Source organism: Nuphar pumila, chromosome 4, assembly GCF_984573655.1.
Source record: "Nuphar pumila chromosome 4, dmNupPumi1.hap1.1, whole genome shotgun sequence".
Taxonomy (NCBI): Eukaryota; Viridiplantae; Streptophyta; class Magnoliopsida; order Nymphaeales; family Nymphaeaceae; genus Nuphar; species Nuphar pumila.
In genome coordinates, this window is record NC_143252.1 from 85,439,869 (window position 1) to 85,465,535 (window position 25,667).

Below are 25,667 nucleotides of genomic sequence, written 5' to 3' on the forward strand. Positions count from 1 at the left end.
CCACATTCCAACACTCTACTTAATCATATTGTCATCTCCGTAGGCACAAACCTCCACATATACTTCCCCTGATTCAGGCCATCATAATTGCTCACGCGTCATTTTTTTTTATAACATCTCTGATTCACACTTCCCATACAGCAAGTTTGGAAGCCTGGAAGATAGTGATGCGCATACACACACGTTGTGTGCATTCCTGTGTGTTCTTAAAAAAAAAAAAAAGAGTTTGTAGATTACACTGAATGGGATATTATAGCTATATTTGTGTCATATTGTGATTAATTTTATTTATTTAGTGAGATATACAGGAGCTCTCCGATCTTGAAATTTTGGGCATAAGGGAAAATGCTTTAGCTCTTTTGATTTGGTTCATAGTGCACCTTGATCGTCATGATCGGCTGTATGGAAACTGTTTAAGCCAACGATGGTGGATCCTTCAACAGTTTACAGGAGATTTATGAAGCATTGAGAATATCTTCAGGTTCTTGATATAGAACCAAATGCTGGAATAAGGTGATCTTCCTATCATCTTTTAATCAGGATTTCTCAATCTCTCGTCTGCTAAGACATGTAAGTTTCTCTTAAGATCAATACTAGTTCCCAATATTCAATGGATGCCACATCTCTGATAAGTGCCAGTTTGCAGCTAGGTGTCCCCATTTCTGCACGTATGACACTGGCTCCTTCATTTTGCAGCATGTGTATTTACCATCTGTGTGCATCTCCTATAGCTATCTCTCTTATACCTCACCTCATACCTCACTATAGCCACCCAGATAACCTGCTACACATTTAGATCTCATGATAACTGCTGATTCATTATTATATTCCCATTTTTTTTTTTACTGTTCACTTGCAAATAGCCATATCATATAAATTCCAATTTTTTTTTCTGTCAAGTTACGTAGTGCATCCCAACCCTTGCACCAGCGTTAGTCACACCCCTTATGGTAAGGTTCCTGCTGTATATATCATAATAGCATTGCAATATCTCTCAACATACAACACCTTGTAGCATATGATATATAAACATATCATTTTCCCTTATGTGTCGTGGTGTGTATTCCTTTCTTTTACTTATTTCAATCCTATACTTTTAATATGCCCTTGTAGATAGTCACAACAACATGTATATACTTCACATATAACACATTTCATGCATTCCTTCATTTACAATACCTGCATTTCTCCATTTAACCATGTGCATACCATGATATCTTTCATTTGTCTCCCTATTTTGCAATGTTGTTCTATGTTAATTCGGTTTTGCAGGAAATATATAGAAATTGCTATTTTCTTATAATCTTAAATTAATTTCAAGTTTGTAATAGCTAGACATCCATGAAATTTCTATATTTTGGTATTAGATTAGAATGTACGAGCATGTATACACATTATAAATTGCCTGCTCTCATGCATTTTTCCTTTATTTCTCAAATTCTCACAATGGTGAAACATGAATGGCACGTGCACCATTTCGTAAGAGGTAATTGATACTAAGTTGATGATCCACATCAATGGCCATAGTCAGGGTGTGGACAAAACTTAGCATTTTTATCTTTTACAAAATAACACTGGATCCACACTGGATCCATTTTCAAAATTCATCATATTTTCCATAAACATTTTCTTCTTTTATCAGAATTTAACTTAAAATTAACTCAAAATATATACCAATGGCCATAGTCAGGGTATATTGAGGGTTAATTTCATTTTAAATTCTATAAAAGCACTAAAATGTATTTTATTCTTCTTTTGAATTTAAATATAGATTATCATATAATACATTCAATGACCATAGTCAAGGATGTATTATATTTTCAATCTTATTTTAATTCATTTAAAAGAATGAAATAGCTTTTCAAATCCCAATTTCAAACTTATTCAAATTCATTCATCATATAGGATAGAATTACATCATATTTTTCAAAATTCTTTTCCAAAATCCAAGTGATCTCAAATATCTTTCTTAAATCTATAGTTTAAATATTTAAATTTCAAGTTCAAAGTCCAATTTGACTTTGAAATTTCAAAATTCAATCTTTATATTCTTGATTCATTCCAAATTCAAGCTCTAAATTCAAAGTCCAAATTGACTTTGAAGTTCATTTACAAATTCAAATTCTCAAATCAATTTTGAAATTCCAAAATTCCAACTCAATTCAAAATCCAATTTCAAAGTTCAATTTAACTTTGAAATTTCTGATTCATCCTCTGATTCAAAGTCAAGTTTTCTTCAAGTTTTAAACCAAAGTTGAGATTGACTTTGAAATCTCAAAATCCAAACCTTCCTAAGTTAAATCTGGGTTTTCAAAACCCAGATCCATCTTTAAAAGTCTTATTTTTGGACTTCTCAAAACTCAAATTCAAAAACAAATCCTAGTCTCAACTTGGATCCAGATTTCCAAGTATAAGACTCCATTCCACTTTGGATCTCCAATTACAGATCCAAATTCCATTTAGGATACAGATCCTCATTCCATTGAATCTCAGATTCAGATCCAACATCCAATTCTTAGGATCCAGAATCCAACTCTGCTTTGGATCTGAGATTCAGATCCAAATTCCAATTCTTAGGATCCAGAATCCAACTCTGCTTTGGATCTCAGATTCTGATCCAAATTCCAAAATTCTTAGGATCCAAATCCTTATCCCATTTTGGATCTCCCATTACAGATCCAAATTCCATTTAGGATCCAAATTCTTATTCTACTTTGGATCTCCAAACATAGGTCCAAATTTCTTTTAGGATCTGGATCCTCATTCTACCAATGGATCTCAGATTCAGATCCAAATTCCAATTCTTAGGATCCAGAAACCAATTCTACATTGGATCTCAGACTTTAGATCCAAATCCATTCTAGGATCCAGAACCCAATCCTACATTGGATCTCAGACTTCAGATCCAATTCCATCTTGGGATCCAAATGTCCAACCCTATCTTGGATCTTAGATTTCGGATCCAAATACCACCTTGGATTCCAAATCTTGAATCCAATTCCATTCAAAATTCCAAATCCAAATTCTACTTTAATTCCAATTCTTAAAACCAGTTCCATTTTCATTCCAGATTTCAAATCAAGTTTCTATTTTCAGATCCTAAATCCGAAATTCAACTTTGAACCCTATTCAGAATCTAGATATTGGATTCGGATTTCATCTTGAAAATCCAACTTTAAATCAATTCCATTTCTCAATTTTGTTCAAATTTCCCAATTCTATCTTTCCTTCTGATTCAATTCCAGTTTCATTTCTATTCTGATTCAAAGTCCATTTATGACTTTGAAAATTCTTTCTTTCAGTTTCAAGATCATTTCTCTCAAAGATCCAAATTCATTTTCCCAAAGCTCCTGATTATTCTAAAAACTTAGAACTTTAATCTTAAGTTCTAAGTTAGAAGACATTTCTTCACTTTATCGGATTCACTTGGGATTTCTTCAAAACATTTTTTTCAAAAAGAGCATACATCTTTGCATTTGCACAAACATGATTCGTTGTGCATTTTAGACTTAGGATAAATACTTATATAAAATCACTGCAAAGCAAAAGGCATTAATTCGACCCTTGGTTCGATTACCCCTGGTAAAGGCGCCAGGAACGGTCGAACCTCGTACCGACGAGCGGATCCCTTCTCCCAGTTTTCCCGCAAATATTTCAAAAACGGAGGTGAGTTATTTCAAAATTCTTTAAAATTAAGGTCAAGTGAGACCCGCAAAAGAGTTCCTCTATCTCTTCTCTTCTTTCTTTTCTCTTCTCTCTTTCTTTTCCGTTCTTTTATCTTTTCTCCCTTTAAAAAAGGAGGAAAATAAAAGGTTGGAAAGGAAAAGAGAAGGAAGAGAGAGAATATTATGAGAGGAAAAATTTTGCGATGATCACAGGTTTGGCGACCGTGATGGGACTCGTCTTCGTCCGGTTGAATCTATGCCTTTTCTTTTGCTTCGATATTATCTAAGTCTTTATTCTTCATATGTCAGCTTCATTTCCATGCAAACCCTAGGAAGCCTAGATTCTGTCCTAAAGCTGACACCATTGCATATAGGATTTAAGTATGGTTTGGTAGGACCATATTGAGGAGATTATTCCATGCTCACATTAGACTTAGGTCTGAAATACAACTCTCCTCAATTTTAGGGATTGAATGCAAACAATGTATGCAAGTGTATGCTTCTCTTCATTTTAAATCTATCTCTTTAGGACTTGCATTAGAGCCATCTGATTTCTTGCATGTTGAGCATATTTTAAAAACCTCCTTACCTACATTGTCCCGGTCTTCACGTTGCTGGGCTGTCTCACTGAACCATAGTTTGGGAGAGAGCCTCACAACTGGGCCACTTATTTGGGTTCGCGCCCCCCTACCACGTACCTAAGGGCCATAGTCCGAGGTATATCGGTAGGTGCTCAAGGATGTTGGGAAGCTATTACCTTAGAACCGGAGAAATATTTCTATGCCACGTACTTCGAGCTTCGGCTTGAGTATATCGGCGTATCTTGATTGGAATCAGATGATCTGAACCCTAGAGTTAGGATTAAGGTCCTATCAGCCATTTCAAAACATTGCATTTAGAGTCAGCTTTAGGGAGTACTGTTTGTGCATCTTTTGTACATTTGTGATTGTATGATATTGTATATTCCTTATATTTCCTAACAACCCTGGGTATATATTATTCAAAATTTCCTCTTTGTTTTCAAAACCCAGGTGTGTTTTTCCTTTCTTCTCTTATTTTCTTCAAATTCTTTTGATCCTGCCTGCAATTCTTCAAAATTTTAAAACTTTGAAATTCTTTTCTATATTCTATTTCTTACCCTCATTTACAATAAAACATCTTTTGTCAGGAGATGTCCTTTTCGAAATTAATCTTTTTGTTCATATTTTACTTTTTCAGAAAAACAATGCGGTTGTCGCAAATTTTGGGTGACAACCCAATCCCTCGTAATGGGATGTTTTCATTGTCAAATTGTGATTTCTTCCTTTATTAAAATTTCCTTCCTAGATCTTTTCTAAAAACCCCCCATTTTATTCACAGTGAAAACGTCAACGTTTCATCATGGTTCAAACGAGAGCGAGGAGAAGGGCAGCTCAACAGCACAATGACAGCGAAGTAGAAGAGATAAACTCTTCCAGATTGTCCCGAAAACATGATTCAGATGAGAATGATGTTGACCCGACAATGTATAAGATCTTTCAAAAAATGATGGCAAAGATGATGTCTGAACAAGGAGGGGCAAGTTCAAAGAAGACATCCTCTAAGAGCAAGACCAAGAGAAAGCCAGTGAAGAAGCATGTCAGGATCAACAAGAAGAGGGTCCAGCAGGACAGCACATCTGAGGGCACGGAATCAGCAGATGAGGATTCCGAAGAAGAGCAGTTCGTATTCGTCCCGAAACATCTGCGACAAGTCAAGAAGGTGGCAGAGGAACCTGAATCAGTCAACAAGCCTAAAGATGGAGTCCCGACAGAAGACTCAGTTCAAATATTGACGAAGATGGTCAAAGACCTGCAGACTCGAGATAAGGGAAAGAGAGTATATACCAGGCAAGACTTCTACCTTGGTTTAGATGGGGACAACAGCTTGGAAGATCTCCCTCGAAAATTTATTAAGTTCGATGGGTCCGGCAACCCAAAGGCCCATCTCGCAATGTTCTTTGCCGAATGTGCCAGGTTCAGTGAAGACAATCGGGCCCTCTTCTTATGCTTTCCTCGCAGTTTGGAGGGCGTAGCAGCTAAGTGGTATGCAGAGCACATCAACCCTGTCGAGCTGCGTGATTTCGATAAAGTTGTCAACCTGTTTGTAGAGAGATTCATGTTCAATACTGAGGCACCGCCAACCCTCAATCACTTATGCAATTTGAGGCAAGATGACAACGAAAAGGCCATAGATTTCATCCGTAGGTGGAGAGATACTTGCAACAAGATGAGAACCCCCGTCTCAGAGGAACATGCCCTTCAACTCATCCTCAATAACTTCTCTCAACCTCTGAAAAACCTCATTTTCCCATACCCTTCCAAAACATTTATTGAGTTGACTGAGCGAGCTGAATGGCTTGAAATGGGAATAGATAACGGAGTCTATGATGGCACCACTCTGGCAAGGGGCAATCAAGATGCAAAGAAGAAAGCCCATTTCACTCTTTCCGCTGGTCCCTCATCCGACAACAAAGGTAACAAGGATGATCATGTCAGTAATTCAGAAGGATTCAGAGGTCAAAAGGGAAGGTCTTCCAACAACAATAAGCCTTCCCAACCTAATTCTCAGCAGCGAGAAAAGAATCAGGAAAAACCAAAGCGCAAGGATTGGAGTTCTGACCGCGAATTCACCCCTTTAGAGCAGACACTCGATGAAGTTCTGGAATATATGCTGACAAAGAATATGATTCGTCTGCCAAAAGCTGGCGATCCTTCAGTAGTCTTGGGCAGCTTCAAGGAACAGTTCTGTAAGTATCATCGAGCAATGGGGCACGACACAGAGCACTGCTTCGTTCTGAAAAATATCGTCCAGGACTGCATCGATAAACACCTTCTGATAGAGGAGAAAACTGAAGAGCAGCCCGCCGCCCTGACTTAACCTTTTTCAGAAGGCCGATGACACTAGAGCCTTTTCTGTTATCCTCCATTTTCTTTCCTGTAAGGGCAAGTCAGCCCGAGTCTTTTTACGACCTCCCGTTCAAGGATGCTTGTAAATATTTCAGTCTTTACTATCAATTTTGCTTATAAGTGCAATGACAATTTCCTTCCTATCTTTGAGGTTCAATTCTTATTTCTTTTTTGCTATATTGGGGCATTAAAAATTTCTTTTTCAAAAATTTGGGACAATCCTGACATCATTCATGAGAGAAATGATATTACCTATGAGAGTCTTTCAAAAATCATGAAAATTTTAGTTTAAATATTTTATTACAACCTTTTTCAAAGATCAACCCTTGTGTTGATCATATTTTTCTACAAATTAATTTCAAATCATTGCATTTCAAAGATCAACCCTTGCGTTGATCATATTTTCTGAAAATTGATTTTTGAATTATTGCATTCCAAATATCAACCCTCGTGTTGATCATATTTCTCTACAAATTGATTTCAAATCATTGCATTTCAAAGATCAACCCTTGCGTTGATCATATTTTCTGAAAATTGATTTTGAATTATTGCATTCCAAATATCAACCCTCGTGTTGATCATATTTTTCAACAAATTGATTTCAAGACATTGCATTTCAAAGATCAACCCTTATGTTGATCTCATTTTCTAAAAATTGATTTTCATTACATTCAAACATCAACCCTGGTGTTGATCACATTTTGATTTCGAATCATCACATTTCAAAAGATCAATCCCTTATGTTGATCTCATTTTCCAAAATTTGATTTCATTTCATTCAAAGATCAATCCCTTATGTTGATCTCATTTTCCAAAAATTTGATTTCATTTCATTCAAAGATCAATCCCCTGTGTTGATCTCATTTTCCAAAAATTTGATTTCATTAAAAAATCAACCCTTATGTTGATCGTATTTTCTAAAAATTTAATTTCAAATCATTACATCCAAATATCAACCCTCGTGTTGATCATATTTTCTAAAAATTGGTTTCCAAATCATTGCTTCAAAAAAAAAGTTAACCCTCATGATGATCTCTCATGAATGATCCCCTTTCAAAGATTAGCTCTCGCAGATAATCTTTCTTTCCAAAAAATGATTTTCTCATATTCTTCTCTCATTTTGAAGATCACATGCAGGCAGGATCAAATCCTTCTCAACTTTTTCATTTATCAAATCTTCTTTTCAGTTTTTATCAGTTTTATTTATCTTTATCAAAAATTTATTTTATTCATTCATTTTTTAATTCTTCTTGTCAAATTCTTATCTCAAAAAAATCACCCTTTCAGGATAAGGGATAAACCTGATGCCTCCTTTCAATGAGGTATTATTTTTATTACTTTCTCCTCCCTTTCAGGTTAAGGGATAAACCTGAAAACCTCATCCTACGAGGTCCTTATTTCTTCAAAACAAGGAAAAAGTCTTGAATGTCTTTCCACCTCTTTTAAAGCTTCATTAATCTCTGCCAAATCTCTTCTTTATCAAATTTTCAAGCTTTGCTGATTCTTTTGATTCTTTATCAAACCTTTTATCAATTCTTGCTAAAATTTTATTTCTGCCCCATTCAGGATAAGGGTTTAATCCTGAAAACCAGGCCACATACAACTTAACTATGATGGTCTATTTCAATCCACAAGTTGAATCCTTTCTCTAGGTTGAATTCCTATAGAATCAAAAGCCCATAGGTCGAACCCCTGTCAAACCAATAGGACTCGTAGGTTACATCCCTTCTCAAACCAAAATTCTTTCTTAACCCCTTGATCTTTAGGCTGAACCCCTACTGATCAGCGAGCTTTAGGTTGAAGTCCTACTGATTCACAGTCCTTAGGTTGAAATCCTTTAGGACCATTTCCTTCGATCTCTAGGCTGAACCCCTACTGATCAGCGAACTTTAGGTTGAAGTCCTACTGATTCGCAGTCCTTAGGTTGAAATCCTTTAGGACCTTTCATTCCGATCTTTAGGCTGAACCCCTACTGATCAGCGATCTTTAGGTTGAACACCTACTGATTCGCAGTCCTTAGGTTGAAATCCTTTAGGACCATTTCTTCCGATCTTTAGGCTGAACCCCTACTGATCAGCAAGCTTTAGGTTGAAGTCCTACTGATTCGCAGTCCTTAGGTTGAAATCCTTTAGGACCATTTCTTTCGATCTTTAGGCTGAACCCTTACCGATCAGCGAGCTTTAGGTTGAAATCCTATTGATTCGCAGTCCTTAGGTTGAAATCCTTTAGGACCATTCCTTCCCTCGATCTTTAGGCTGAACCCCTACTGATCAGCGAGCTTTAGGTTGAAGTCCTACTGATTCACAGTCCTTAGGTTGAAATCCTTTAGGACCATTTCTTCCGATCTTTAGGCTGAACCCCTACTGATCAGCGAGCTTTAGGTTGAAGTCCTACTGATTCGCAGTCCTTAGGTTGAAATCCTTTAGGACCATTTCTTTCGATCTTTAGGCTGAACCCCTACCGATCAGCGAGCTTTAGGTTGAAATCCTACTGATTCGCAGTCCTTAGGTTGAAATCCTTTAGGACCATTCCTTCCCTCGATCTTTAGGCTGAACTCCTACTGATTCGCGATCTTTAGGTTGAACACCTACTGCTTCGCAGTCCTTAGGTTGAAATCCTTTAGGACCATTCCTTCCCTCAATCTGTAGGCTGAACCCTTACTGATCAGCGAGCTTTAGGTTGAACACCTACTGCTTCGCAGTCCTTAGGTTGAAATCCTTTAGGACCATTCCATCCCTCAATCTTTAGGTTGAACCCCTATTGATCAGCGAGCTTTAGGTCGAACACCTACCGCTTCGCAGTCCTTAGGTTAAAATCCTTCAGGACCTTTTCTTTCTGTCTTTAGGCTGAACTCCTACTGATTCGCGATCTTCACGTCAAACTCCTACTAATTCGCAGTTCTCATTTTAAGTTCCCTTCAGATCATTCATAAGTCAGTCTATAGGTTGAATTCCTACTAATCCATATTCTTTTTACGGTTCTTAGGCTGAATTCCTATCGAACCACATTCATCTTTCAAGAAGTAAACCTGTAGGATGAATTCCTACCAATCTATATTCTTTTGCAGTTCTTAGGTTGCACTCCTACTAAACCAGAATTCAGTTTTCCAAATCTTAATCTATAGGTTGAATTCCTACTAACCCATGTTCTTTTTTCGGTTCTTAGGCTGAATTCCTATCGAACCACATTCATTCTTCAAAAAGCAAATCTGTAGTTTGAATTCCTACTAACATGTATTCTTTTGCAGTTCTTAGGTTGAATTCCTATTGAACAAAATTCATTTTTTTTAGGTTGAATTCCTACTGATCTATATTCTTTTGTTGAAATCCTATTAAACCAAAATTCATTTTTCAAAAATCCAATTTGTAGATTGAATTCCTACTAATCCATATTTCTTTTGTTGTTCTTAGGCTGAAATCCTATTAAACCATATTCATTCTTTTGAAAATACAGTCTATAGATAAATTCTTATTAGTCACAAATTCTTTTACAAAATTCTTGGGTTGAAATTCCTATTAAATTAAAATTCATGTTTTTCCAAAATTTCAATCTGTAGGATGAATCCCTACGGATTCAATATTCTTTACAACTCTTAGGTTGAGTCCCTGTTGAGCCAATGTTGTGTGATAAAGCCAGTATTTTCATGTTATTTCCTCCAAAATTTCAGCTGAAGGATGTATCAAAATCTATATTGAGTGATTATTTCACGAGAAATTCATGAAAAATTTGCCAATTTGCTAAAAACATTTTGTTGATTCTAAATATTCTTACTACACAAAAAGAATTTCCTTAGATTACCTTCTGTATTTCCTTCCAAGAAGGTGAAACTCTTTGCGAAAAAGAGGTAAAATTCAAATCTTTTCCTGTTGATCAACCAAAAGGATATAAGAAATATCCTCGATATAATCAATGAAAGAAATCTTCAATGATATTGAAAAGCCAGAAGTGAATTTATATTGATCTTGGCTATGGCGCATGTTTTAAAATGACTTTCTGGCAATCAGGTAGTGGAAATATCTTGAGCTATAAGAAGAATCCACTCAACCCAATATCTTCTCATTTTCGTTTAAAAGTTGCAATCAAATATCCGCAAAAGGGATCTCTCAATTGTCGTCAAGATGAAGGCGAATTAAGCGAGTAGACCCCCGGGGCCAAAGAAGATTTGAAACATCTCCAAGATGATGGAATTTGTGACGGATCCTTCCAGGGAAAGTTCGGATCACCGTTAAGATGAAGGCGAGTGTGATGAACCTACCGACAAACCCTAAAAGATATTTGATTCCAGCTATTATCTAAAGACCTTTTTAGCCAACATCATCAATAGAATCCCTGAGATAAAAGAAGGATCAGAACATCTCCAAGATGAAGGAGTTTGTGACGTCCCCTTCCCTGAAAAAGAGAGAAAAGTCAGGACCCATCCAAATGAAGGATGATGAGAAAAATCGAGAAAGCCCAATGACTCAAAAAGAGTGCAAAAAGATTATTGTGGGAAAACACCCAGATATCAAACTGCCAAAGTTGCCAGAAGTCATATTTTCTCATGCAAAATTCTTTTATCAATATCTTTTCATTACTTGCTTTTATGAAATTAAGAATATTTCTTCTATTCTCATATCAGGGAAATGGATAACTTCCTTGAAGAAGATCATCAGCGCTAAAATTTTGAATCTGACTCTTAGAACTGAGGAGTTAACCTCATTGGAGGAAATACTTTAGGTAAAAGAGGAAATATCTTTGCACATACATGCACATTTTCAAACATTTGAATCAGCTACGATTTTATCTTATTGGCAAAACTTTCTAGCTATTCCAAGAATTAAATAAACATTCAAATATTCATTTTGATGCAACCTAGCGTTGTTTGTATTTCCCAAAAAAGAGTTGCCTCAGAAGAAGTATCTCCTCCTGTCCCATCACGGTTTTCTCATTAACGAATTCCGTATGGATGACCCACTCAGGACAAGGGTCAAACCTGAACCATTTGCGAAAGATTCTTTGATTTCAAAAGCTATTTCAGTCTCACCAATGAGACGCCCAATTTCTTCCCCTTTTCAAAAGCTTTAGGGACTCTATATTTCCTCCTTTCGCGAAAACCCCTCTCGGATTTGTTCGTCCAAATTCCGAAGGTCCCATCGTGCTTTCTCCATTTTTTTGAGAAACCTATATGGTAGATTTCCCCCACTCAGGATAAGGGTTAAACCTGAACCATTTGCGAAAGATTCTTTGATTAAAAAGCTATTTCAGTCTCAACAATGAGACGCCCAATTTCTTCCCATTTTCAAAGCTTTGGAGACTCTATATTTCCTCCTTTCGCGAAAACCCCTCTCGGATTTGTTCGTCCAAATTCCGAAGGTCCCATCGTGCTTTCTCCATTTTTTTGAGAAACCTGTATGGTAGATTTCCCCCACTCAGGATAAGGGTTAAACCTGAACCATTTGCGAAAGATTCTTTGATTTCAAAAGCTATTTCAGTCTCAACAATGAGACGCCCAATTTCTTCCCATTTTCAAAGCTTTGGAGACTCTATATTTCCTCCTTTCGCAAAAACCCCTCTCGGATTTGTTCGTCCAAATTCCGAAGGTCCCATCGTGCTTTCTCTATATTTGAGAAACCCATATGGTAGATTTCCTATCTAGATTAAGAGTTAACCCGGAACCTCGCTTCGCGAGGTATCTTCCTTGCAGGTTTGGGTTAAACCTGAGTCACATTCCAATGAGATTCCTCGTTTTTGACAAGATGTTTTCTTCCAGTCCCATCATGGTTCTTCCCGTCAAGAAACCCATGCTCTGTATATCCATCCAGGATAGGATTTCACTCAAGCTTCAATTCACGAGGCATTTCTCAAAATGTCCCATCAAGGTCCTCATGTATTCTTTTCCTCATCTGATTCATCTTGACATATCTTCGTCCCATCCAGGTTAAGGGCTAAACCTGAATCATTCCGATAAGAGTATCTGGTCTCACCCATGAGACCTGATCAAAATTCTCATTTCCCACCATTTCAGAATTTCCATCTAAAGTCCCATCACGATTTCCTCATCTTTACTCAATCATATCATTTCGAGGGTTTCGTCTCCCCAAAACCATTTGGGATAAGGTTTTTTAAGCCTGAAGAGCCATATCTCCAAAATAATTCTTCCACACCCAGTTCAGACCTGCTGACTGGGGCATTTTTTTAAAATTTGGAGTGTTGTCTTTGCCACTAAGCTCGGCTCTAAACCGGCTTAGTAGCAAAGAGGGGCATCTGTGAACACCCCAAATTTTCCAAAAAATCCAAAAATGACCTTTTTGCCCCTGACCTCCGTCCTCTGAATAATCGGGTAAATTTTTAACCAAAAATTTCATTCATCCCCTGGATTCGTTAGAATTCGGACCCAAAGTCTTAGCTCTGACCCAATTTTGATCCAAATCGGATCCGATCTCCCGCTTTGAGAAAAATTTCAAAAAATAAGAACCCGAATTCTCAAAAGACTCTTTTATAAATGGTTTTTCAAAACTACAAAAAAAATCAGTTTTAAAAATCTTTATTTCTCGTAAATCTTAGGATTTTTTACAAAAACAAAAAAATAGAGAGATAACACCAAAAACCAAAAAAATGGAAGAATTTTGAGAAAAAAAAATGAATTAGTTTAAACTTTAGAAGTCAAATTTTCGCTAAAAAAAAAAAAAAAGCCTGAGAGCCTGTTTTTTGTAAAAACTCAAAAACCAGAGGGGTCATATGCAAAATCCTCTTTTAGGGTTTTAAAACCCTTCGTAAATGAGAAAGAGACGAAAGAGAGCCGCCTCCCTCACTCTGGTATCTCCCCTCCATTGCCGCTCGATCCATCTCCTTCTCCACCTTCCATCACCAACGGATTCACCTCATCCCGTTCATCTCCAACAACCCTCACCCTCTCGAACCTTCCTCTCCCTCTTTAAAAGGAGGCATGCAGGGCTTCCGAGGGGCATCCATCTTCACCCCCGCATCTTCTCCTTCTCTCGCAATCCGTTTCCACCCTTCCACATCCTCTCTCTTGCGTACGATCGTCTTCACCCCTCCATCCTTCTGATTTCTAGATTTTTTTTCACGCCTCTTCTGGTTCCCGATCTCCTTCTCTTCCTTTACTCTTCTTCCTCTTCGTCTTATTCCCCTGGCTTTCCCCTGAACAACTGAAGGAGGCCAACGAGCCCTACAGCAAAGCCACGTTAGTAGAGAGGGATCGACCACCCTTGTTGCAATTACAGGTAAGTAACTCCTTTGGATTTCTATACATTTTTTTTTTCTTCTTTTCATAACATCCCTTCGTTTTGATTTCCATTCTTCTTTATTTTTCTCCTTTTTTTTTATAAAGCAAAGGGGTGGAGTCGACCTGCATATAGCAGGACCGACCCACCCGTCGCTCTAGCAAGGGAGTAATCTGACTCCAACATTATTTTGCCTTTTTTTTTATTGTGTCGTTCATTCTGATCTTGTTGTTCTCTTTTATTTCCCGTTTTCATACCCTATCTCCTTTTCTTTTTATCATTTTGATTTCCCATTTACTCTTGATTATATCAGATGGTTGGTTCTGTATTTGATTTCGGGTTTTTAAAGGATTTGATCATTCACCTTATTAAAATAATTTTTTCGCATATTTCTGGATGTTTGACGGTTCACGATCTCCTTCTCTTTGGATTTCTTTGAATTGTTTAAAGAAGGCTGATCCTCCCTGTAGCATCAGGTTGCGGTAAAAATCCATTGCTGTTTGAGTTTCGTTTTTCCATTTTTTCTTTTCCTTGGCTTACATCTGATTGCTTGTTTGCTTTGGATCTTCAGTCTTGATAACGTTGATTGTGTTTTGTTCATTTCATTCGGTGTATTCACCTTGCTAATCGCATTTTTTTTATCACGGTATCCTCTCTCACGCACATGAGATATCTCTCTGTGGTATGGATTTTACCCTTGTTTATCAGCACACCACGGTCACCCATCGTTCAACATTACATTTCTTATATTTGATTACAAATTCGTCTGTTTGCATTTAGCATTAGGATTGCTACATCTCGTAAACATAATTTCACCGCCCCTCTCTTATCCGTTTCCTCAGAAGGATAGGACCTGCAATACGTTCCTCTGTGAGTCTGAATGACCCCATTATTGTTAGAACCTATGCTCTGTATATGTTCATTAATCCCAGATATGTTATCATTAAATCATGTTTTGGGTGTGGTTTCTTGAATGATTCAACTCTGGAATGAATCACATTCACCACAAAGGGGTTTTGCAAAGTGCTAGGTATAATCCGAGATATTAGTACTGGGTCTTATTGCCTCATTTGATGATTTTTTTTTTATCAAGTTGTTGCTATAAGGGCCATTGGTAACTTTTTTTTTTATTTATTTCACAGAATTATGTATATCCACATTCCAACACTCTACTTAATCATATTGTCATCTCCGTAGGCACAAACCTCCACATATACTTCCCCTGATTCAGGTAATCATAATTGCTCACGCGTCATTTTTTTTTATAACATCTCTGATTCACACTTCCCATACAGCAAGTTTGGAAGCCTGGAAGATAGTGATGCGCATACACACACGTTGTGTGCATTCCTGTGTGTTCTTAAAAAAAAAAAAAAAAGAGTTTGTAGATTACACTGAATGGGATATTATAGCTATATTTGTGTCATATTGTGATTAATTTTATTTATTTAGTGAGATATACAGGAGCTCTCCGATCTTGAAATTTTGGGCATAAGGGAAAAAGATTTTGCTCTTTTGATTTGGTTCATAGTGCACCTTGATCGTCATGATCGGCTGTATGGAAACTGTTTAAGCCAACAATGGTGGATCCTTCAACAGTTTACAGGAGATTTATGAAGCATTGAGAATATCTTCAGGTTCTTGATATAGAACCAAATGCTGGAATAAGGTGATCTTCCTATCATCTTTTAATCAGGATTTCTCAATCTCTCGTCTGCTAAGACAGGTAAGTTTCTCTTAAGATCAATACTAGTTCCCAATATTCAATGGATGCCACATCTCTGATAAGTGCCAGTTTGCAGCTAGGTGTCCCCATTTCTGCACGTATGACACTGACTCCTTCATTTTGCAGCATGTGTATTTACCATCTGTGTGCATCTCCAATAGCTATCTCTCTTATACCTCACCTCATACCTCACTATAGCCACCCAGATAACCTGCTACACATTTAGATCTCATGATAACTGCTGATTCATTATTATATTCCCAATTTTTTTTTTACTGTTCACTTGCAAATAGCCATATCATATAAATTCCAATTTTTTTTTCTGTCAAGTTACGTAGTGCATCCCAACCCTTGCACCAGCGTTAGTCACACCCCTTATGGTAAGGTTCCTGCTGTATATATCATAATAGCATTGCAATATCTCTCAACATACAACACCTTGTAGCATATGATATATAAACATATCATTTTCCCTTATGTGTCGTGGTGTGTATTCCTTTCTTTTACTTATTTCAATCCTATACTTTGAATATGCCCTTGTAGATAGTCACAACAACATGTATATACTTCACATATAACACATTTCATGCATTCCTTCATTTACAATACCAGCATTTCTCCATTTAACCATGTGCATACCATGATATCTTTCATTTGTCTCCCTATTTTGCAATGTTGTTCTATGTTAATTCGGTTTTGCAGGAAATATATAGAAATTGCTATTTTCTTATAATCTTAAATTAATTTCAAGTTTGTAATAGCTAGACATCCATGAAATTTCTATATTTTGGTATTAGATTAGAATGTACGAGCATGTATACACATTATAAATTGCCTGCTCTCATGCATTTTTCCTTTATTTCTCAAATTCTCACAATGGTGAAACATGAATGGCACGTGCACCATTTCGTAAGAGGTAATTGATACTAAGTTGATGATCCACATCAATGGCCATAGTCAGGGTGTGGACAAAACTTAGCATTTTTATCTTTTACAAAATAACACTGGATCCACACTGGATCCATTTTCAAAATTCATCATATTTTCCATAAACATTTTCTTCTTTTATCAGAATTTAACTTAAAATTAACTCAAAATATATACCAATGGCCATAGTCAGGGTATATTGAGGGTTAATTTCATTTTAAATTCTATAAAAGCACTAAAATGTATTTTATTCTTCTTTTGAATTTAAATATAGATTATCATATAATACATTCAATGACCATAGTCAAGGATGTATTATATTTTCAATCTTATTTTAATTCATTTAAAAGAATGAAATAGCTTTTCAAATCCCAATTTCAAACTTATTCAAATTCATTCATCATATAGGATAGAATTACATCATATTTTTCAAAATTCTTTTCCAAAATCCAAGTGATCTCAAATATCTTTCTTAAATCTATAGTTTAAAGATTTAAATTTCAAGTTCAAAGTCCAATTTGACTTTGAAATTCCAAAATTCAATCTTTATATTCTTGATTCATTCCAAATTCAAGCTCTAAATTCAAAGTCCAAATTGACTTTGAAGTTCATTTACAAATTCAAATTCTCAAATCAATTTTGAAATTCCAAAATTCCAACTCAATTCAAAATCCAATTTCAAAGTTCAATTTAACTTTGAAATTTCTGATTCATCCTCTGATTCAAAGTCAAGTTTTCTTCAAGTTTTAAACCAAAGTTGAGATTGACTTTGAAATCTCAAAATCCAAACCTTCCTAAGTTAAATCTGGGTTTTCAAAACCCAGATCCATCTTTAAAAGTCCTATTTTTGGACTTCTCAAAACTCAAAGTCAAAAACAAATCCTAGTCTCAACTTGGATCCAGATTTCCAAGTATAAGACTCCATTCCACTTTGGATCTCCAATTACAGATCCAAATTCCATTTAGGATACAGATCCTCATTCCATTGAATCTCAGATTCAGATCCAACATCTAATTCTTAGGATCCAGAATCCAACTCTGCTTTGGATCTCAGATTCAGATCCAAATTCCAATTCTTAGGATCCAGAATCCAACTCTGCTTTGGATCTCAGATTCATATCCAAATTCCAAAATTCTTAGGATCCAAATCCTTATCCCATTTTGGATCTCCCATTACAAATCCAAATTCCATTTAGGATCCAAATTCTTATTCTACTTTGGATCTCCAAACATAGGTCCAAATTTCTTTTAGGATCCGGATCCTCATTCTACCAATGGATCTCAGATTCAGATCCAAATTCCAATTCTTAGGATCCAGAAACCAATTCTACATTGGATCTCAGACTTTAGATCCAAATCCATTCTAGGATCCAGAACCCAATCCTACATTGGATCTCAGACTTCAGATCCAATTCCATCTTGGGATCCAAATGTCCAACCCTATCTTGGATCTCAGATTTCAGATCCAAATACCACCTTGGATTCCAAATCTTGAATCCAATTCCATTCAAAATTCCAAATCCAAATTCCACTTTAATTCCAATTCTTAAAACCAATTCCATTTTCATTCCAGATTTCAAATCAAGTTTCTATTTTCAGATCCTAAATCCAAAATTCAACTTTGAACCCTATTCAGAATCTAGATATTGGATTCGGATTTCATCTTGAAAACCCAACTTTAAATCAATTCCATTTCTCAATTTTGTTCAAATTTCCCAATTCTATCTTTCCTTCTGATTCAATTCCAGTTTCATTTCTATTCTGATTCAAAGTCCATTTGTGGAGGCAACTCGACACGATATGCCACTTCACCAATCTTCACCACGATCTCAAACGGTCCAACGTATCTCAGACTCAACTTCCCTTTCTTCCCAAAATGAAACACGCTCTTAGTGAGCGAAACTCTGACAAAAACCATGTCACCAACTTCAAAAGACAATTCGCGACGTCTCTTATTGGCATAACTCTTCTGCCTATCTTGCGCTGCCTTCAAACGCTCGCGAATCTTCTGTACTTGCTGCGTGTAGTGCTGAAGAACAATCGTCGATTCGCTCGATCTATCGCTGATATCGTCCCAATAAGATGGTGATCGACAAGGTCTCCCATACAACGCTTCGTAGGGGGCCATCCCGATACTAGCGTGGTAACTGTTGTTGTACGCGAACTCTACCAAACATAGGTTGAATCCCATTCACCCTTCCAATCAAGCATACAATCTCGCAACATATCTTTCAACGTCTGAATTGTTCGCTCGGACTGTCCATCTGTCTGGGGATGAAAGGCTGTACTGAACTTCAACTTCGTCCCCAAAGCAGATTGCAACTAACCCCACAGTCACAAAGTAAACCGAGGATCACGATCAGAAATGATAGGTCTCAGCACACCATGAAGTCGAACGATCTCTCTAATGTACAAGTCAGCTAAACTCTCAAGAGACTGACTCATCCTGATCCGCAAGAAATGGGCAGACTTGGTGAGTCTGTCCACGACTACCCAAACCGCATCGTGTTTACGCCTAGACAATGGAAATCCTACCACAAAGTCCATCATGACATTCTCTCATTTCCATTAAGGAATCTCAATCCTCTGCAAGGTACCACTGGGACGCTGGTGTTTCGCTTTGACTTACTGACAATTCAGCCACCTCGCAACATAAGCTGCTATCTCCCGCTTCATGCCATGCCACAAATACTTCTGCTACAAATCCTTGAACATCTTTGTTCCTCCAGGACAAATCGTGTATCTTGACATATGAGCTTCGTCAAGACCTTCTCGCTTCAGCTCAGGGTTGCTCGGAACCCAAAGGCGATCTCCCAAACGAATACCACCATCTTCAGAGACCGTAAAAGAAGAATCTGCTTGCTCAGCCAAGGCTTAAAACTTGCCATACTGGTCGTCAAGCTTCTGAGCCTCTATGATCTTTGGCAAGAACTCGGATCGAATGCTCAGACCAGACAATCTGATCGAACCACCTCCAACAGGAAAAGGTTTTCAGGCTACAAAATCCCCCATAAGTTGTTGGCTCCACACAAGACTAGTCAGAACACCACTCGCTTTGTAGCTAAGCGCATCTGCCACAACGTTCACCTTACCAGGATGGTAAGACAACGTGAAGTCGTAGTCCTTGATGAACTCAAGCCATCGACGCTGCCTCATGTTCAGCTTCTTTTGAGAGAACAGATACTTGAGGCTCTTGTGGTCGGAAAAGACCTCGAACAATTCCCCATACAGATAATGTCGCCACGATTTCAGAGCAAACATGACTGCTGCTAACTCCAAATCGTGCATTGGATAATTCCGCTCATGCGTCTTCAATTGTCTAGAGGCATAGGCAATCACTCAGCCATGCTGCATAAGCACACAACCTAAACCGGTACCAGAGGCGTTAGTGTATACCACAAACCCACCTCTGGCAGAGGGTAAAGCTAACACCGACGAGGTCGTCAGCTTCAACATCAAGATCTAGAAATTGTCTTCACAAGCACTGTTCCAAACAAACTTAACACCTTTACGTAACAACTTCGTCAAAGGTAATGCGATCCTCGAAAAGTCTTGGATGAAACATCGATAATAACCGGCCAATCCAAGAAAACTACGAGTCTCAAACACATTCTGAGGCTGCTTCCAGCCCAAAACTGCTTCAACTTTCGCTGGATCGATGGATACTCCGTCCTTCGAGATCACATGGCCAAGAAACATGACGCTCTTGAGCCAAAACTCACACTTAGAGAACTTGGCGAAGAATTGATGTTCACGAAGAGTACTCAAAACAATCCGCAAATGCTCTCGATGTTGCTCCGGATTCTCCGAGTAGACCAACATATCATCGATGGATACTATCACAAACGAGTCCATAAATGGATGAAAGATCCGGTTCATTAGGTCCATGAACACTGCTGGAGCATTCGTGAGGCCAAAAGGCATCACCATGAACTCGTATAACCCATATCTAGTCTTGAAAGTTTTCTTCGCAATGTCATCTTCTCGGATATGAAGCTGATGGTAACCTGATCTCAGATCAATCTTCGAGAAAACCTTCGCCTTCTGCAATTGATCGAAAAGATCTTCGATCCTCGGTAACAGATACTTGTTCTTGATCATCGCTTGGTTGAGCATCCGATAGTCGATGCACAACCTCAGGGATCCATCCTTCTTCCTTACGAACAGCACTGGTGCTCCCCACGGTGAAGCACTAGGTCAAATAAAACCTTGTTCAAGAAGTTCTTCCAACTGTCGCTTTAACTCTTCTAGTTCTGCTGGAGCTATACGGTATGGTGCCTTGGAAATCAGTGTAGTTTCAGGCATCAACTCGATACCGAATTCGATCTCACGCCTTAGAAGTAATCCAGGTAGCTCCTTCGAAAACACATCGTCAAATTCTCGGACCACGTCCAAGTCATCGATTAAAACCATCTCGGGTTCCATTGGGGCAATACTTACTAAGAATGCAGTAACCCCATTCTGTAGATACTTCTGAGCCTTAAAAGAAGAAATCATGCGGCTATCACGCAGAGGTTGAGGAAGTTTGATCTCCAAAATAGGATGATCAGGCTGAGAAAGAACGATCTTGCCTTCCCGACAAAAGACTTGAACATGGTACTCAAAAAGTCAATCCATGCCCAAAATGACATCGTACTATGTCATGTCTAATAGGATAACGTCAGCTGACAGGTTCTGCCCTGCCTCTGACACCTCGATATTCGAAATATACGAGTCACAACAAGACTGCTCCCAGTTGGAGTGCGAACCTCCAATGGAAAATTCAAAGACTCGACTGACAATGGTAAAGTACGAGCAAATCTAGCTGCTATGAACGAATGAGTAGCACCACAATCATACAAAGTAAAGGCTTCATGTCCGGCTACTAAGATCGTACCTTGAACCAACTCTGCCTTGGTCACTTGCTCAACTATTGCCGCATATGCTCGTCCGATAATAACTTTCTGATTTGCTGGCTTCGGTTGCTGCCTTTGTTGTTGCTGCTGCTGATGCTGATACGTCTGGAGTTGTGCCTGCTAGGAAGTACTCGGCGTGTTCCTGCGCTTGTCGTCCGCCTATTTCTTTCTGCAATCTCTGATATAATGACCCATCTTCCCGCAATATAAGCATCGACCAGTGTCTCGTGGGCAGGGTCGCCCTAGATGGTCTGTGGTACATTTCGGACAACTGGCCGCAGTAAGTTGTTTATGTTGCGGCTGCTGGCGCTGCTGCTGTGGAGGAGTGCGGTTCTGATACTGTATCTCGCGGGTGTTGTTGTTGTTGTTGTGCTGCCTCTTTGACTGAGAATGAAACTTCCTTCCACCCTGATTCCTCTGGAATTGCCTCTTCCTCGGCCAACTCTTTTGGCTAGAATGCTGCTGCTGACGTGGTGCGGGAGTCTTCTGCGATTCGGTCCAATCATACTCAAGTAAGGAGGCCGTCTCTAAAGCTTCGTCTACCGTCATTGGTGCACGAGTGTACACCTTCGTCTGTAAGACTGGCTTCAGACCCCGAGCAAATTTAAGTGCTCGCTCCTTTTCCGGCGTGTATAAGTTCGAACAAAACCTCTCCAGGCTGCGAAAACGTGTGACGTATTCCGCAAGAGAAGAACTGCCCTGCTGAAGGTCAAGAAACTCCTGCATTTTCCGGCTCCTCTCGTGAGCTAGAAAGTAAGCCGTGTAGAACGCTTCTACGAACTGCGCCCAATCCACTAGTTGATTATCAAATTTTATTTCCCAGGTGGCTGCCCACCACCTTTCTCCATCTTTTCTGAAACAGTAAGTCCCAAAATCAACTTTACGATCACCTCCGACTTGCAGCACACATAATATACGCTCCATTTCTCGGATCCAGTCTTCAGCAGCTTCAGGCGACGCTTTTCCGTCAAACGATGGCAGATTCAAACTCATAAATTGTTTGTATGGCACCGCTGCTACCAGAACCTGGGCAGGTACTCCCTGTCCCTGGGCGACCTGCTGGATATGCTCTCCCATATTCCTTATGGTTTTCGCTTGTCGTCCTACAACCTTTGTAAGGTTGTTCAAAGTCTCCATGAGGTCGTCACACCTCGTACGCCATGCCATCTAAATACAAAAAATTCACGCATAAGAAACTGGCAAGTACACAGAGATAGAAAATTTCTATATCATTAATAAGGAAACTGGAAACATTACAGAAATACCCTTCGTCAAGACATGGTTAAACAAATACTACGAACAACTCAAGCAAAACAAAACCAAAAATGAAACACTGACTCAGTGTTTCTAACATCAAAACATCACAATACAATTCATGACTTGCTGGTGTAGAAGTCCCTGTAGTCCTTCCGACTACCATAGCGCCTCGGCCTAAAACGTGGGGGAGAAACAACATTCCTCAGCGGCGTGTCAGAGATCTCTTGAACTTCCATCTGGATCGGCGGCATGTACTCTGAAGAAACTGCATATGAATAGGACTCGAGAGAATATTTGGGAGAATTGATCACTCCACGCCTTTCTCCGTCCTGGCTATCCACTTCCACAACCAATGGTCCAGTGACCGAAGATACATCGTCGATGTCTTCCGCATTGCTCTTCCAGAGCTCATCCCTCTGCTTCGTCTGGCATTCCTCTTCGACATGCCCACGAAGACTGGTTGTACTTTTGGAGATGATATTTTTAAACAATATTTTTCAATGAAATACATGGGAAAATCGTCAACCAAAGATATAAAACCGACTTTCTACCGAAGTGGCGAGTACGGGTCGAATCCACAGGGAACGGGATAATTCTGAAATACTTCTAAAATAACACTTTATTAATCAAACAAAATTCATAATCTATATCAATGTTTACAAGTTACATTAAATAACATTCTAACTATGAAAATAAACTACAATAGGCAGGTAAGTCTTCAGCAGGTCTCCAAGGGGCAAAATTGTCTTTTCACATCAAGTGCAGTCGCACATCACAATTGAATTGCATCTGTGAACCTGTTCTAACTTAACAACCTACATAATAAAAACAAAAAGTCAGTAACTAAATCAAGAATTCATCTAAATTACATCTATAACTAATTCTAAACTATTTCTACATTAAACTATAGTTAATTTAAATATATAAAACTAAAATTATACTATCTAAGTAAACTAACTAAGCTAAGCAACTCTAATTACTCTAAATAGTGTTAATATACTAACTACAATGTTAGAAAACAGTAAAACTACATGAAATCAGACAAATAAGTAAAAGATTGTTTTGCCGCTAAAGAAGGCAAAAATGGATTCTGACAGATTTTCGCAAAACGAATGTTTGAGGGGTCAAAAGAATTCCAAAATTCATCAAATAACTTCTATTCTGTAAAAGACAGATCCAAGAAACTGAAACATTTTACAGAAGTGAAAAATACATTCTGGATCTCCAGAACGAAGCGTTTCAAAATCAGGATAATTTGGGAAATCGCAGGACCCGAAATATGAAAATCCGAAAAAGTTGTTTTCATAAAACGCTTAAAACACAGACCAAATCAACTCGAATCGATCTGAAATTTGGTATTCAGACAGTTAACACACCAATGTGGAGAATAGAAAAATAGTTTTTGGAAAACTCAATAAAAATCCACATAAAATAATGCATGCACGAAATGGTAAAAATTAGGGTTTTGGTTAAGTGCACTATTCATCCCTTTGAATCCACAATTGACATTTGGACATTGAACCACGTACAAAAACAGTCCTAACTGAACCTAACCTACTGTTAAACTACAACAAACAATAGCAATTAAACTAAGTTATAAAATCTAAGAAATAACCTAACCTAAACTCACTAATACTCTAAATAAGATACCTAAATAAATATAAACTCTAATTAGACATAATATATAACATCTAATATCACTAACTAAATTAACTATCTATTCTAATATTAATTCTAAATTACTAAAACAACTACTAACTTACGGTTAGTCTAACTAGCTAAGATTACTTACTAACTAAATTAAACACTAACTATGTTAACTAACTATCTAGGGTTATTTTACTAACTAAGGTTAGGGGTTTAACTAAGGCTAGGGTTAGTAATTAACTACGGTTTAACTATGGTTAGACTAACTACTTAAGTCTAGTAACTAGCTAAGGTTAGGTATTTAACTAGAGTTATTCTAACTAGCACTAATTACTAACTAGGGTTAGTACCTATTTAAGTCAGACACTAACTAGGGTTAAATATGAACTAAAGGTAGTTAAGGTACGGTTAGGGTATGGATTTAACTAGGGGGCGATTGGGATTAGGTAGGGTTAACTAAGATCAAACGAGGTCAACTAAGGGTAAACAACAAAGTACAATTAGGAACCTAAGGTTAGGCTAATTAACATTAACTAGAGTTATACACTAACTACGGTTAGTTCCTAAATTAGGTCAACTAGGGTTAGCTATGGTTGACTAGAGGTATGACTAGGGTTAGGTTAACTAGCTAGGGTCGACTATAGGTTAATAACTAACTATAGTTAGACTAACTATGTCTAAACACTAACTAGGGTTAATAAGAGATCAACTAGGGTTAATTGGCTTTAACTACGGTCGGTTAGGATTACTTAACTAGGGTTAGTCTAGGTGGCGGTTTAGGATATGGACTTGACTACACACCAACCTAGAGTCACTAACTAATCTAACTAAGGTAGGGTCGACTAGGGTTTAGTAGGGGGTACGGTTAGGGTTAAATACCTAACTATGGTTAGTTAGAGTGGCGGTTTAGGATAGGGAATTGGTTTACACGCCAACCTAAGGTCATTAATTAGGCTAATAACTAATTTGTATTTCCTAAAACACTAAAGTCAATCTAAATTAAAACTTATCTTCAATATACACTAAAATTAGCACCTACCTAATAAGTATACACGGTTTTTACAAACCTAATTTAATTCAATAAACACTAACCTAATTAGAATACACGACTTTCTAAAATCTATACTATTACTAACTTACTAAATTAATTAACATTAATCCTATGCTACGTTAAACTAGGAAAGAATAAATAGGGCTAATAATAGAAATCCACGAATTTGGTAAAAGCCAACTCCTCTCATTATTGCCTTAATTGCACTTAGGGAAAGTGTTTGATTTCAAAAACTGTCCAACCCATTTGACTCATACGTTTTCAATCCTTTTCTTTAAAAGCAATAAACTCTTTTGAAAACGTTTCCCAAAGCATCACACGAATTTCTTTGGGTTCCCTTCCTTGAAAG

General features: G+C 37.7%; 1 protein-coding gene across 1 annotated transcript; it reads right to left on the reverse strand.

Moving 5' to 3' along the window:
• Positions 1-20,665: 20,665 nt before the first annotated feature.
• LOC149840279 (uncharacterized) lies at positions 20,666-22,440 on the reverse strand. The gene is made up of 3 exons (XM_090005039.1): positions 21,640-22,440; positions 21,409-21,541; positions 20,666-21,054 (listed from the first exon to the last, which is right to left on the reverse strand). Exons 1-3 carry the CDS (start codon positions 22,438-22,440, stop codon positions 20,666-20,668), a joined length of 1,323 nt encoding a protein of 440 aa, XP_089861165.1.
• Positions 22,441-25,667: the final 3,227 nt, after the last annotated feature.

Excerpts from the sequence above, each read along its gene's own strand:
- LOC149840279 (XM_090005039.1), bottom strand. The coding sequence starts at position 22,440 with ATGGGAGAGCATATCCAGCAGGTCGCCCAGGGACAGGGAGTACCTGCC. Across the intron at positions 21,542-21,639 it reads AACATAAACAACTTACTGCG|AGATTGCAGAAAGAAATAGG; the intron begins GCCAGTTGTCCG and ends TCATTATATCAG. Across the intron at positions 21,055-21,408 it reads CGAAGCCAGCAAATCAGAAA|TCTTTTGTCGGGAAGGCAAG; the intron begins GTTATTATCGGA and ends ACCATGTTCAAG.